Here is a 15,174-nt window from a genome sequence, read left to right as displayed (position 1 = left end):
GAGAGAGAAAGAGAGAAAAAGAGCACTTTTTTCCTTTTAATGGAGGGCTGTATCCCATTGTACTTTAATTTGAAATTACGAAATTGCTCATATATATATATATATATCGATTGATATCCATTATCTACATTAGAGAGAGAAAAAGAGCACTTTTTTCCTTTTAATGGAGGGCTGTATCCCATTGTACTTTAATTTGAAATTACAACAAACTGAAATTGCTCACATGAGTCAGGCTTACTGATTAATCCACACCTTTCTGCTAATATGTCATTACTGTGTTCAATTCATTGACAGCAAGAAACAGCAATTGCTTTGTGGAAATTGTTGGAAAGCTCTGGCTCACACCCAGCCGCCTCAGTGGAAGTCAGCACAGGTCTCAGCCTCGCTAATAAAATATGTCAGTTCAGGAAGATGAGAGCGAGTGTGGATTTAATTGGCAATCAGAAATTTATTTTCCCATCCGAGTTGAGATTTGCACATCATCTGATAATAATGGCAGAAATAGCTTTCAGCAACAGTGACCTTTATCTGACCTTTAAAATGATGAAAATATTTTAGATTCCTCTCACTGTTTGGGGCCGTTAATGCACAGATGGAGTTTCACCTACACGAACGCCTGAACGCCAGCAGCTAATATTTTCTGTTTCCTTCAGAGCTCTGTCTGGCTCTCTGTCCGTCACATTCTCATCCGGTATCCTTCACACACCCACACACACATATGTCCTGCTCAATGAGTTCAAAGGCCTTTTAAAATAAGTTGCTTCACTTGACAGCCATCTTGGCAACGTCCAAGACAAACTATGTTGTAATCATGCAAGTACATCTCATATTTACTTGAAGAGGGGGAAAAAAGAAAGAAAGAAAAACTAAACTGCTGGCTAAGTTTTGAAGAAAAAAACTTAGTTGCTTACTCTATTTATTAATTTATCCTTCCTTCCATCTATGCATCCATTCAAAAGCTTAGCCAGCAATTTAGGACATTTCAAAACAAAACAAAACAAAATGTGTTACTCTTTACTTTGCAGTTGTACTATTTATTTAATAAACTAACACCTTTTTTTTTTTTAAAAAAGGTATTATTTATTTATGTATTTCAAAAGCATATTTTTTATATTATATGTATGCATAATAATGATAATAACAGTAAATGCATACTATTTATTATTGTTTATTTTTAATTCATTCATTACAGTTGTGTGTTTTTTTTCTTTTTTCTGTCTTTTTTTAAAGCTTCTAAAATAAGCAAATTTCAGAAACGTCTGCTAAAATTTTTTTATTTTGTTAATACATTTTCTGAAAAAAGACAAACATAAAAGTGAAGAAAGACAAAATATTACATCATGGATGAATATTACATTTACATTTAGACATTTTGCAGAAGCTTTTATCCAAAGCGAGGGCAATGGAAGCAATCAAAATCAACAAAAGAGCAATGATACGCAAGTGCTAAGTCTCAGTTAGCTTAATGCAGTACACGTAGCAAGTTTTTTAAAAATAATATAATAAATAAAAAGTAAACAGATAGAATAGAAGAAGAATAGAGCAAGCTAGTGTTAGAGGCCTCTTTTGCTTTTGTTAATTGTATAATAAATAGATAGAATACAAAAAGATTAGAGAAGCCAATGTTAGTTATTTTTTTTTAATAAAGAATAGAATTAGAATAGAGAGTGCTAGAGTTAGAGGGTCAAATAAAGATGGAAGAGATGTGTTTTTAGCCGATTCTTGAAGATGCTCGGACCGAGTTGAATATTTACTGAGTAATCCACTATTTGGTAGAGGGGGTTAAAATGAAAATTTTCATGAAAGATGACAGCATTATTATTTTACTTTTACACAGAGATTGGTATGTCTATTAGAGCAATTTTTTTTTTTTTTTTTTTAGCAATCTTTGTTGAATTATGTGCCAATGGTGACAGTTCAAACATTGGAAAAATCCTTTTTTGATTTTTTCCCCCAAGGTTTGCATGCTGTAACTCAAGAAGTATTGAAGATACTTAATATCATTTTAGATGAATGAATGAATGAATTAATAAATAAATGTGGTGTATTTTTAAAACAGGATCAAATTAATTAATTTATCATTCATTCATTCATTCATTCATTCATTTCAGTCTGTCAGAACGGAATAAATAAATAAATATTTTTGATTGGTATGTCTATTAGAGCAATCTTTTTTTTTTTTTTGCAATCTTTGTTGAATTATGTGCCAATGGTGACAATTCAAAAATTGAAAAAATCTTTTTTTGATCAATTAAAAGAACCAAAGACTTAAACTACTTCAGTCTGTGTGCATTGAATTTATTTAATACACGAGTTTCACAATTTGAGTTGAATTACTGAAATAAATTAACTTTTCCACGACATTCTAACTTATTGAGATGCACCTGTATATATATATATATATATATATATATCGATTGATATCCATTATCTACATTAGAGAGAGAAAAAGAGCACTTTTTTCCTTTTAATGGAGGGCTGTATCCCATTGTACTTTAATTTGAAATTACAACAAACTGAAATTGCTCACATGAGTCAGGCTTACTGATTAATCCACACCTTTCTGCTAATATGTCATTACTGTGTTCAATTCATTGACAGCAAGAAACAGCAATTGCTTTGTGGAAATTGTTGGAAAGCTCTGGCTCACACCCAGCCGCCTCAGTGGAAGTCAGCACAGGTCTCAGCCTCGCTAATAAAATATGTCAGTTCAGGAAGATGAGAGCGAGTGTGGATTTAATTGGCAATCAGAAATTTATTTTCCCATCCGAGTTGAGATTTGCACATCATCTGATAATAATGGCAGAAATAGCTTTCAGCAACAGTGACCTTTATCTGACCTTTAAAATGATGAAAATATTTTAGATTCCTCTCACTGTTTGGGGCCGTTAATGCACAGATGGAGTTTCACCTACACGAACGCCTGAACGCCAGCAGCTAATATTTTCTGTTTCCTTCAGAGCTCTGTCTGGCTCTCTGTCCGTCACATTCTCATCCGGTATCCTTCACACACCCACACACACATATGTCCTGCTCAATGAGTTCAAAGGCCTTTTAAAATAAGTTGCTTCACTTGACAGCCATCTTGGCAACGTCCAAGACAAACTATGTTGTAATCATGCAAGTACATCTCATATTTACTTGAAGAGGGGGAAAAAAGAAAGAAAGAAAAACTAAACTGCTGGCTAAGTTTTGAAGAAAAAAACTTAGTTGCTTACTCTATTTATTAATTTATCCTTCCTTCCATCTATGCATCCATTCAAAAGCTTAGCCAGCAATTTAGGACATTTCAAAACAAAACAAAACAAAATGTGTTACTCTTTACTTTGCAGTTGTACTATTTATTTAATAAACTAACACCTTTTTTTTTTTTAAAAAAGGTATTATTTATTTATGTATTTCAAAAGCATATTTTTTATATTATATGTATGCATAATAATGATAATAACAGTAAATGCATACTATTTATTATTGTTTATTTTTAATTCATTCATTACAGTTGTGTGTTTTTTTTCTTTTTTCTGTCTTTTTTTAAAGCTTCTAAAATAAGCAAATTTCAGAAACGTCTGCTAAAATTTTTTTATTTTGTTAATACATTTTCTGAAAAAAGACAAACATAAAAGTGAAGAAAGACAAAATATTACATCATGGATGAATATTACATTTACATTTAGACATTTTGCAGAAGCTTTTATCCAAAGCGAGGGCAATGGAAGCAATCAAAATCAACAAAAGAGCAATGATACGCAAGTGCTAAGTCTCAGTTAGCTTAATGCAGTACACGTAGCAAGTTTTTTAAAAATAATATAATAAATAAAAAGTAAACAGATAGAATAGAAGAAGAATAGAGCAAGCTAGTGTTAGAGGCCTCTTTTGCTTTTGTTAATTGTATAATAAATAGATAGAATACAAAAAGATTAGAGAAGCCAATGTTAGTTATTTTTTTTTAATAAAGAATAGAATTAGAATAGAGAGTGCTAGAGTTAGAGGGTCAAATAAAGATGGAAGAGATGTGTTTTTAGCCGATTCTTGAAGATGCTCGGACCGAGTTGAATATTTACTGAGTAATCCACTATTTGGTAGAGGGGGTTAAAATGAAAATTTTCATGAAAGATGACAGCATTATTATTTTACTTTTACACAGAGATTGGTATGTCTATTAGAGCAATCTTTTTTTTTTTTTTTTTTAGCAATCTTTGTTGAATTATGTGCCAATGGTGACAGTTCAAACATTGGAAAAATCCTTTTTTGATTTTTTCCCCCAAGGTTTGCATGCTGTAACTCAAGAAGTATTGAAGATACTTAATATCATTTTAGATGAATGAATGAATGAATTAATAAATAAATGTGGTGTATTTTTAAAACAGGATCAAATTAATTAATTTATCATTCATTCATTCATTCATTCATTCATTTCAGTCTGTCAGAACGGAATAAATAAATAAATATTTTTGATTGGTATGTCTATTAGAGCAATCTTTTTTTTTTTTTTGCAATCTTTGTTGAATTATGTGCCAATGGTGACAATTCAAAAATTGAAAAAATCTTTTTTTGATTTTTTTCCCCCAAGGTTTGCATGCTGTAACTCAAGAAGTATTGAAGATACTTAATATCCTTTTAGATTTTGGTTCTTAAACTTCAGGTATTTAAACATTTTAAGGTCCCTACATAGTTCTTTTCCATAAATAAATTGTTAAATTGCACACATTTTCAGTGGGTCAATTTGCAAACAGCTTCTTTTAAAGAGGAATGTCTAAAGAACAAAATAAGGTTGAAATTAGAAATGTGGCTCCATGTCCAAATTTTTGTATCTACAATACAAAAATTATAAACAAAAAAATCAATATTGATAATTAGAAGCGAAATTCTTAGTACTGTAGGAAACAAAGCAGAACACAGATGAACACAACAATTCAATCACTGTCAGATTCTCGGGAAAAAAATGACAGTCCAAAGGTTTTTGTCCTGAAAGCAATGCCAAAGATTGTTGAAGCCCATGCAGTGCACAGTTCAAAAATATGTCTGTGTGTTTATACCTGTGTATATCCTTGCTGCTTATCAGTACGAAGTGCTGGCTAACATTAATATGTAACATCCTGCAAGGCTCTCTCTCTCTCTCTGATGTAGTTGTGCCTCCTAAAGGAGAGCGAGTCGTGTGTTATCGCAGCCCAGCAGAGTGATGCTATCTGCAGCGTTCGACTAGTTTCCATTAGGGAATTACCAGGTCAGGTTGGCTGGGTTGGAGGGTAGGGGCTGCAGAGCAGACCTGCGGTAATGAAGGAATTCGCCTTCGTTGTTCGGCCAGAGGAGTATATCAGCATTTCTACATTACTCCACATGCTGGGCCTGCACTACGAGAAGATTAGGAAAGAGACCGGGATCGTACATCAGCCTCTGTGTGCGCGCTGACAAAACCGAGAGATAGACCCGAGAAGAATCGCAGCAAAGAGCCTTTCAAAACACCAGACACCTTGCATAGAAACAAGATTGTAGTCCCTGTGTTTGTACTGGCACGGATTAAATCCAACTGTATCAGGAGGCAGATCACATGAGCGCCACTGTCTGCACTCCTATTGGTAGTCGACGGATCACATTGATGCTAATTTGCATAATACTTTATGGATAACTGGCAACAAGCCTGGATGTTGGAAATGCATAAATTCTGCCTTATTTAATGCCGCTGAACTCCAGCGAGCTGTATTTGAATGCAGAAATACAGACCATGTGTAAGAAATAATACTGCAGGTGTCACATATTTACAAGAAAACTAATTAAATTCAACAGGAAGTGACATTACATAAGTAAAATTGCTAAAAATGGATATTCAATGAGAAGAAAAGTGTAGGGTGGGTCATTATTAAATGTTATTTAAAGAGTAAAAAAATTATCCTAAAAACATATTATTAAAACTGATTGATAATAATAAGAAATGTTTCTTGAGCAGCAAATCAGCATATTAAAATTATTTCTGAAGGATCATGTGACACTGAAGACTGGAGTAATGATGCTGAAAATACAGCTTTGCCATCATATGAATAAATTACATTTGAAAACATATTTAAATAGCAAACAGCTGTTTTAAATTGTAATAATATTTGACCGTTTTACTGTATTTTACTGTATTTTCTATCGAAATAATACTGCAGGTGTCACATATTTACAAGAAAACTAATTAAATTCAACAGGAAGTGACATTACATAAGTAAAATTGCTAAAAATGGATATTCAATGAGAAGAAAAGTGTAGGGTGGGTCATTATTAAATGTTATTTAAAGAGTAAAAAAATTATCCTAAAAACATATTATTAAAACTGATTGATAATAATAAGAAATGTTTCTTGAGCAGCAAATCAGCATATTAAAATTATTTCTGAAGGATCATGTGACACTGAAGACTGGAGTGACATTCATATGAATAATGCCATCATATGAATAAATTACATTTGAAAACATATTTAAATAGCAAACAGCTGTTTTAAATTGTTATAATATTTTACCGTTTTACTGTATTTTACTGTATTTTCTATCAAATAAACGCAGCCCTGGTGAGCATAAGAGATTTCTTTCAAAACATTTTTTAAAATGTTATCGATCCCAAAATTTACTAGCAACATTAGACACTGTTTGCACCAAGTAAAAATAGCAATAAATAGCTTATTTGTATTAAGTGCAAAGAGTGATGATATTTATAGTGCAAAACAAAAGGTTAAACATCCGGCTGATGGATTGTAGATTAGTGAAAATAGCATTTTTAATATTCAGCCTTAATATCATCCATCAGCAACTGATTGGATAATGAAAAGTCTTGTAAGACTTTTATTATTATTATTATTATTATTATTATTATTATTATAAGACTGACAGTTGGGGAATGTGAATGGAAAAATTAGATGGATTGATGATGTCAACCAAGTTACTGAATTTAGATGAAAACGACCAGTAACGTGTTAAAAAAGCAAACATTCAATTTTGATTTCATGCTGACTTTAACATCTAATGAAACAGCCTCATTTAGCATAAATCCCCAGTTATGGAGCAGTGCACATGTTTACAGCTTGACCTCCAGCTAAATTTTATCTTAGCGGGTCCTCTGTGGCCATTCCTAATGAGGGTTCCCTGGCTATATTTTGCATTATGTATAAAATGTTTTCCACTGCAAAAATAAAATGTTTTTTAAAGCAGGCCAATGGTATAATGAGGATGGAGAGAAGTTTAAGTAATGTGTCAGGCCTCCTGTTTTAATAGCGCTGCTCCCAGGAGGTTACAAATGTGTGAGTGTTATAGCAGATTTTATAGTCATTTGACAATGAAAGTCCACTGGTTATTGATTATACACACAATGTTGCACATGCTGTAATAGATCGAAATGAGACATGCTGCTTAAATGAGAAATCAAACTCTGAGAAACAAATAACAAAATGGTGGCATTTTAAAGCATTCAGTGAAAAGGAAAGTGTGTAGTGCCTGTGCCAACAAACAAAAAGGCACAAATAATGATTTTTTTTCTCTCCCTGTTTGCCATTGGTTGGGAAAACAGACAGCACCACCCCCAACTCTCACACCATTGTTTGAGCTGATCTGGGGTGCATTTCCCAAAACCATCATTAGCTAACTATAGTTGCTTTTGGGAAATGCACCCCTGGCTGTTTCTTGCTATGTTGTAATCATGGAAGTACATCTCCTATCTACTTGAAATTAAAAAGACTGAAATCTTCTAAACTCCTGGCAAAGCTTATGAAAAAAACACAACACTGTATATCTATATATTTTTTCAATATAACTAAATTCATTCATTCATTCATTTCTGTCTTTCCCAGTAGATGAATGGATTGATGGAAGGACAGATGGATACATAAATAAATAAATAAACAAATAAATAAATGCATGAATGAATGAATGAATGAAAGAATAAATGTGGTGTTTTTTAAAAACAGGATCAAATTCATTCATTCATTCATTTCAGTCAGTCAAAACGGAATAAATGAATGAATGAATAAATGTGGTGTTTTTTAAAAACAAGATCAAATTCATTTATTTATTTTTCATTCATTCATTTCAGTCTGTCAGAACGGAATAAATAAATAAATAAATACATATTTTTTTCATTCATTCATTTCAGTCTGTCAGAACGGAATAAATAAATAAATAAATACATATTTTTTTCATTCATTCATTTCAGTCTGTCAAAACGGAATAAATAAATATTTTTTACATTCATTCATTCATTCGTTCACACACACACACACACACACACACACACAGACACACACACATCAATCAAGCAATCAATCAATCAATCAATCAAATAAATCTATCAAAAAAAGAAAAAACACATTAAGCTTGGACAGAATAAGTATTTTAGCATCAAAAAAAATCTTTACATTTAATTTGCCATTTTCTTATAAATAAATGTGTTTTTTTCAAAACAGCAGGATCAAATAAATGTATTTGTTTTTTATTTCAGTCTTTCATAACAAAAATAAATAACCAACCAGCCAAACAAACAACCAACCAAATATGATTTTTGAGTTTTAAAAACACCACAAGGCCACAGTGTTTACACTTTCCAGGAAAATCAATCTACAAATGGTTTACTTCTACAGTAGCTGTCTCTGCACATTAAGCTTGGAACAAATATGTATTTTAGCATCAAAAAAATGACACACTTCATCTTTAAGTCTCTTGTTCCACTGCCATTTTCTCAAGTATCTTTACAGTAAAACCCAAAATAAAGGCAATGCCACTTTTACGCCACCACAATGACATGTAGCACAGCGCTCGTCTCTCCCACTGACTGTCAAAACACTGAAAAATACTTTGCATGTCCAAGAATCACAAAGCCAAATCAAACTCACTCTGGATCCGCCTCAGGCAAAGCGGGCCCCTGTGAACGTCTGTCAGTCCGGCAGAGCCGAGCAAAAAGAGCGCTTTTGTAGAGCACAGCTTTAGTAAAGCAGAAAGGAACTCACCCAGCGGCTGTCCTGCGATGATCCTGGTGTTCTCTCCTGCCACGGCCGCCCGTGCGTTCCTTTCACTCACGTACTGGACGAAAGCGTAACCCTTGTGCACCGAACAGCCCACGATCTTGCCGTACTTGGCGAAGATGACCTCGATGTCGGTCTTCTTCACGATGGCGGTGTTGAGGTTGCCGATAAAGACCCGTGAGTTGAGGGAGCGCGGGTCGTTCTTGTTAGTGACATTGCTGGTCTGACACTTCCCGGTCATTCTTCTCCTGGAAAGCAGAGACATGATGGGAACGACATCAACCACGCCTGATATAGGGAATGTGTGTGTAGCATTTAAAGGTTTTTCACTGTATAAATGTTGAAATGTTTAATAATATAGATTTTTATATGGATCCCTTTTGGAAATGGAACCATATTTCTACCAAACAATTTTAGCATGCCATTGGGGTCAGGCTTGAAAAATACTCTTGTCATTTTCCTCTGATTTGGGTACCATGACATCAATATTTACCATATTTAAAGGGATAGTTCTACCAAAAATGAAGATTCTGTCATCATTTACTAAGTTTTTCCAAACCTTTGAGTTTCTTTACACTGTTGAGCACAAAGGAAGATATTTTGAAGTATGTTGGTAAGCAAACCAGCCATAGTATGGAAAAAAAAAACGATGGAAATCACTGGCTGCCGTCAACTGATGGGTTACCAATATTCTTTTGTGTTTAGAAGAAGAAAGAAGATCATGCATGTTTGGAACAACATGAAGGTGAGTAAATGATGACAGAATTTTCATTTTTGAGGGAACTATCCCTTTAATAATATATAATAAAACTTTCTGATCATACCGAGAATGAGTTATCAGTGATGTTATTGCAAAGATTTTTGCCAGATTTTTATCTTTGTATACTTAATATGTTGCCAACTCTTATTTTTCAACCACTTCTCTCCAACTACCTCTGATATACACTAGAAACCACTTTCATGGTCCAATCACATCCAGATTATAGGGCAAAATCAAGTACCGCTCAACATTTTATAATTGTTGTAAACCCTGTTTCACTTAAAAAAGAAGACTGCAAATTTTGGCTTATTTTTAGGAAAGTTCACGGCCAACAAAGGAACATCTCCCACTTGGCTCAATGATGTTGTTTGGAGATCATGCATGATGGAAAATGGAAATACTGTATCTATATGACAGAAAAGTTGGTGATCTGGTACAAAAAAATACAATAAACATTCCTAAACTGTTCAAAAGTACAAATAACATTTCCTCTATCCAAAATTGCTTTCTCCAGTGGAAAAGTCATCTCGTCTGAACTATACACAGACCAAGCACTGTGTACAAACAAAAACAGTCCAAAACAAATAAGTTTAAACAAATATGTCATTGGTTTTTGATGTGAGAGAACAACAGGGGATGGACTTTTTCACTGGAGGAAGTGTTGTTATGGATTATGGACTCATATTTTGACCAGAAGCAACGGTTTAAAGTTAAAAATATCTTAATGATAGATTTGTTTCTTACAAACGTGCAGCTTTTCACTTCACAAGACATTCACTGATGGACTGGAGTGGTGTGGATTACTTGTGGAGCTGTTAGGACTCTCATTCTGACGGTACCCATTCACCGCAGAGGATCCACTGGTGAGCAAGTGATGCAATGCTACATTTCTCCAATTCTGTTCTGATGAAGAAAACTCATCTACATCTTGGATGGCCACCGGAAAGTGGAAAAAACTTCCCAAAAAAACTCTCTAAAAGCACTTGCAGTGTATTCTACGTCCCTGACTCGACCTTCATATTTTACCATCATAAAGATTTTAAGATAAGACACTGTATTGTTTCCTTATCATGATAAAAGAACAGCTATTGGAGTGATAACAATAATTAAACTGCTGTTTTATGGTATATAGCCTACAGACTTGTTCCTACTGATTCTTTGAAAAGATTGTGTCAGCGACAGCACCGGTGTATTTAACATCCACACCGCCCAGCACACTGAATATGTGAGAATATGAGTGAGCGCTGGTGTGTGTACGTGAGAGATGCATGTGTTTATTTGTGTTTGTGTCTATAAATCTGCGAGAATATGAGCAATCTCTGCAAGCGCGCTGGTGTGAAGGCGAGAAAGCGAGTGGCGCGCGGCTGAGAGACTGTAAATGAAGGCCTCTGGTTTATGCAGTCTCCGTATTACTCAGTGAACACACAGTCAGTCAGTCTTCACATCAGAGAACAGAACAGCAGCGAGATCCTCCCATTGGGTGTCATCCAACTCCCCTTCCCGCACACACACATTCGGAGACAGTGACTGCTATTGTCTGAGACAGAGCTGCATTATGTTCTGTCTCTCACGCTGTCAACGACCTACTCTCACAAGACAGCAAGAATGAACACGCAGCTCCATGGAGACACTAGTGAGAATCAAAGGCGCTGACCGAATACGACGCATTGAGTTGCCCAAATATATACTTGGTATTTGAGCTGCAGGAGTGTTGAGTTTCGCCGCTGATGGGTCGTTCACACTGACAGTGATTTTAATCTCTGGAGGTCGACAGGTCACAAGTAGGCATTACTATTTATGGATGCCATAATGCTACTGGTGGGCTGCGTAAGCATAGCTTTCGCAAATCTAATTTATTTTTGGCAAAAACTGATAGAAATTAACATTATGCAAGGAAAAGTGTTTGTACATAAATTGTGAAAATGAATGACTTCTGGTTGCTGCAAATTGTTTATTTTTGTACTATAAAATTATTTATCAACACATTCTTTTGCAATAAACAGTAGATATATGACGATAGGATTTATTCATATTTTAAATTTGCTTTGATTATTTTTTTGTATTTAAATTAATTTAGTTATTTTTATCATGTTTATTAGTTTTTGCTTTTTTAATATTTCTATTTAATCTTCATTTATTTTAAGTTCAGTTTTAGTCATTTTAATACTTAAACTTATTTCAGTTAGATGCCAAAGCAACATTTCTGATTTTCATGTCATATTTGTTTTATTTTATTTCAGATTTACTTTAAATATGTTTTTGCTTTTTAATATTTCCATTCGGTCTTAATTTATATTTACATTTAGTCTTTTTGCAGACGCTTTTATCCAAAGCGACTTACAAATGAAGACAATGGAAGCAATCAAAATCAACAAAAGAGCAATGATACGCAAGAGTTATAACAAGTCTCAGTTAGCTTAACATAATACACATAACAAGGGTTTTTAAAATTATATAATAAATAAAAAGAAAACAGATAAAATAGAAAAAGAATAGCGCAAGCTAGCGTTAGAGGCCTTTTTTGTTTTTTTCAATTGCATAATAAATAAAAAGAAAAGAAATAGATAGACAGAACACAAAAAGAATAGAGAAGCCAGCGTTAGTTTTTTTAATTTAATTTTATTATATTTTTTATTTCAATTTATTCTTTTCCATTCTAATCTTATTCATTTTAATGCATAAACTTATTTATTTCACTTAGTTGCCTAAGCAGTAAGTTGAAGTTTTTCATTTAATATTTGTTTAATGTTTATTTTAGCTTAATTTTAATTAATGAAAATTATTTTAAATAGTTTTAGGCAATAATAACAACAACAACAACACTGCTGAGCATTTGTTAATGGAGAAGAAAGTGAGATTTGTAAGGCAGGCAAGAATGTGTACATTTTAATTAGTAAAAGATAAAAAAATTATCTACTTCTTTATGTAAATTAGATTTCAAGACATAGCATATGTTCAAGCATATGTCTGATAACCATTTTTAAAAGCATAACCATTATAAAAGGAAATACTGAATGTAGTAACCCAGAAATCAAGCTCAACATACGCTGCTGCTCTGCTTTCGTGTTCGGTGTGAAACAGGAAAACTCACAAAAATCGTGTCACACCAAGATTGTATCTGATCACCAAACGACACTAGTATTTTGTGTCGACGTCTTCAAACGCCGTTATAATTTAAAGCTCTCTAATGTCACTGAGAAATGAAGATTAGATTTATTTATCTTGGGGACCAAATGCTTGAATAATGGATCCAATACTCTGTAAATAGGATTAGTTGCCAAGGTTACCTGGCTGAAGGCTCACACATTCAAACACGCGCCGACACACTCGCGCTCTCGTGTGTGCAGTCATTCATGGAGACAGAAATTGGAAGAGTGAAATATGCCCTCTTGTAATTTCCCAAGCCACAATGTGGCCACGGGATCATGCCATAAAAACAGCACTAGCACTCTCTTCAACTTCATCTTTTTCACTTCTGCCCACAGAAAGAAAAATAGAATTATTATTTGACATCTAAGTTGCTTCTCCTACACAGAAATGAGATTAAGTGGACTTTTAAGTAGTATAACAAAACTCAACTTTAGGGTCTCAACCTTGGAGCTTAACCTTAAGGTCATGAATTGTGACCCCATGTGGGTTTTACTCACCAAAACACCAATTACTGTCCAAGTACATCTCTTGTTTCTAATATTTATCCTGAGAAAAAGACCACATGTGAGTTTCAGAACAGATCTCAACAATGTCTCAAAGATTTGCAGACACCAAAAAGATTTGTAAAAACAGTAACCGAATATTGTGAAATATTATTACAATTTAAAATAACTGTTTTCTTTTGAAAAATATTTTTAAATGGAATTTATTCCTGTGATCAAAGCTGGATTTTCAGCATCTTTACTCCAGTCTTACTGTAAGTGTCACATGATCCTTCAGAAATCATTCTAATATGCTGATTTGCTGCTCAAGAAACATTTCTGATTATTATCCATATTGAAAACAGTTGTTAATATTTTTATGGAAACTGTGATACATTTTTTCAGGATTCCTTGATTCCTGAAAATCCCAGTAAATAACATTTTATGTCTCTGCAGATGGTGTGTGGTTGAAGTTCTTTCTTTCTTGGTTTATTAAATTACGTCTTTTTTTGGGGGGGATTCCAATTAAAAATAAAATTTTAAAAATATAATACAATAAATAATATAATTTTATAATGATGATGAAGATTATAATAATAATAACAACAATAATAAAATAATAGTTTATTAAATATGTTTTTATTTCAATTAATAATAATAATAATAATAATAATAATTTGATCAAATAAGTAAGTAAATAAATAAATAATTATTGGAGTCAGAGCAGATGGTGCATGGTTGGATTCTTTTTATATATATATATAACTTTTTTTTAAGGAATCAAATTTTGTTTCTATCATTACGTCAAATCCTGGAACAAAAAATCTCAACAAATGAGATTTGATGAGCTACAGATGAGGAGATTATTTTCACAAAATAACTTAACATTTTCAGCTTTTCCTCACTCAAAGCTATTGTACAGCTTCAGAAAACTTGGAATATCAGTTGGGACACTTTTATGGTACTTTCATGGCGCTTTTTTTGAAGCTTGCTGAGTTCCCATTTATTTTTGTTATTCTCTTTCGTTGGAGAATTAAGCTATATATTTACTTGGTGCTCCATGAAGGACAGAGTCATACAGGTTTGGAAGGACATGAGGGAGAGGAAACGATGACAGGATTTTCATTTTTGCCAGAACTATTCCTTAAAGGTGCAGTAGGAGATCTTGGAAAATGCTAACTTTAGCCTGATAGCACTGAAAGCGAACGTCCCACCCTCCCTGCAATCGCCGTCCAAAGCCACGCCCCCTGAGCGCATTTACGCTCACAGACCAGAATACCAGAGACAACATTAATACAATAGGCTACATCAGCGGTTCCCAATTCCAATTCGAGACATACATTTAAATAGTATTTATTTACAGAGGTATATTATGTCACACTTCACACTTCTCTAGTAACTTTCGTTTGTGTGTGAAGACGCTGTGCAGTGCAAATCCGTGAATGAATATTCCGAAGTGAAGTAAACTTCAACGGATTTCCCCTGCTCAGGGAGTAGGGAGCAAAGAACACTGTGTAGGGAGCATGTCAACATTTCTTGGTCCTACATCTTCCACCGAATATATAAATACAGATAAATACATTTAGACCACTTAACTTAATGATTGCTATCGGGATGTGAAGAGACTTTCAACCAGCATAACAAAAAATGTTTCTGAAGATAATCACCTATTGCACCTTTAAGGTCTCCTGTGCTGTGAAACCTTTGAGCAATAACATTCTCCTTTGGGTATGCAGCTCTTGGGGGTTTGATGGACGATAAATTGCGCCCGAATCTGAAAAAGCAGTTTGACAGAGAAC

General features: G+C 33.6%; 1 protein-coding gene across 4 annotated transcripts in view; it reads right to left on the bottom strand.

Moving 5' to 3' along the window:
- The window catches only part of LOC107554880 (RNA-binding Raly-like protein), a 143,373-nt gene that overhangs the window by 60,840 nt on the left and 67,359 nt on the right, over window positions 1–15,174 (bottom strand). For 3 of the 4 annotated variants that reach the window (XM_016237547.1, XM_016237522.1, XM_016237531.1), the window contains exon 2: window positions 8,969–9,231. In XM_016237547.1, the coding sequence (XP_016093033.1) occupies window positions 8,969–9,224 (256 nt within the window). In that variant the 5' untranslated portion in view covers window positions 9,225–9,231. Of the gene's footprint in view, window positions 1–8,968; window positions 9,232–15,042; window positions 15,061–15,174 lie in introns of those variants that run through there. The other variant, XM_016237538.1, reaches the window with a different exon arrangement.

Source organism: Sinocyclocheilus grahami, unplaced genomic scaffold, assembly GCF_001515645.1.
Source record: "Sinocyclocheilus grahami isolate Dianchi unplaced genomic scaffold, SAMN03320097.WGS_v1.1 scaffold19.1, whole genome shotgun sequence".
Taxonomy (NCBI): domain Eukaryota; kingdom Metazoa; phylum Chordata; class Actinopteri; order Cypriniformes; family Cyprinidae; genus Sinocyclocheilus; species Sinocyclocheilus grahami.
Note: the sequence above shows the minus strand (reverse complement) of the source record. Positions and strands in the feature narration are given on the sequence as shown.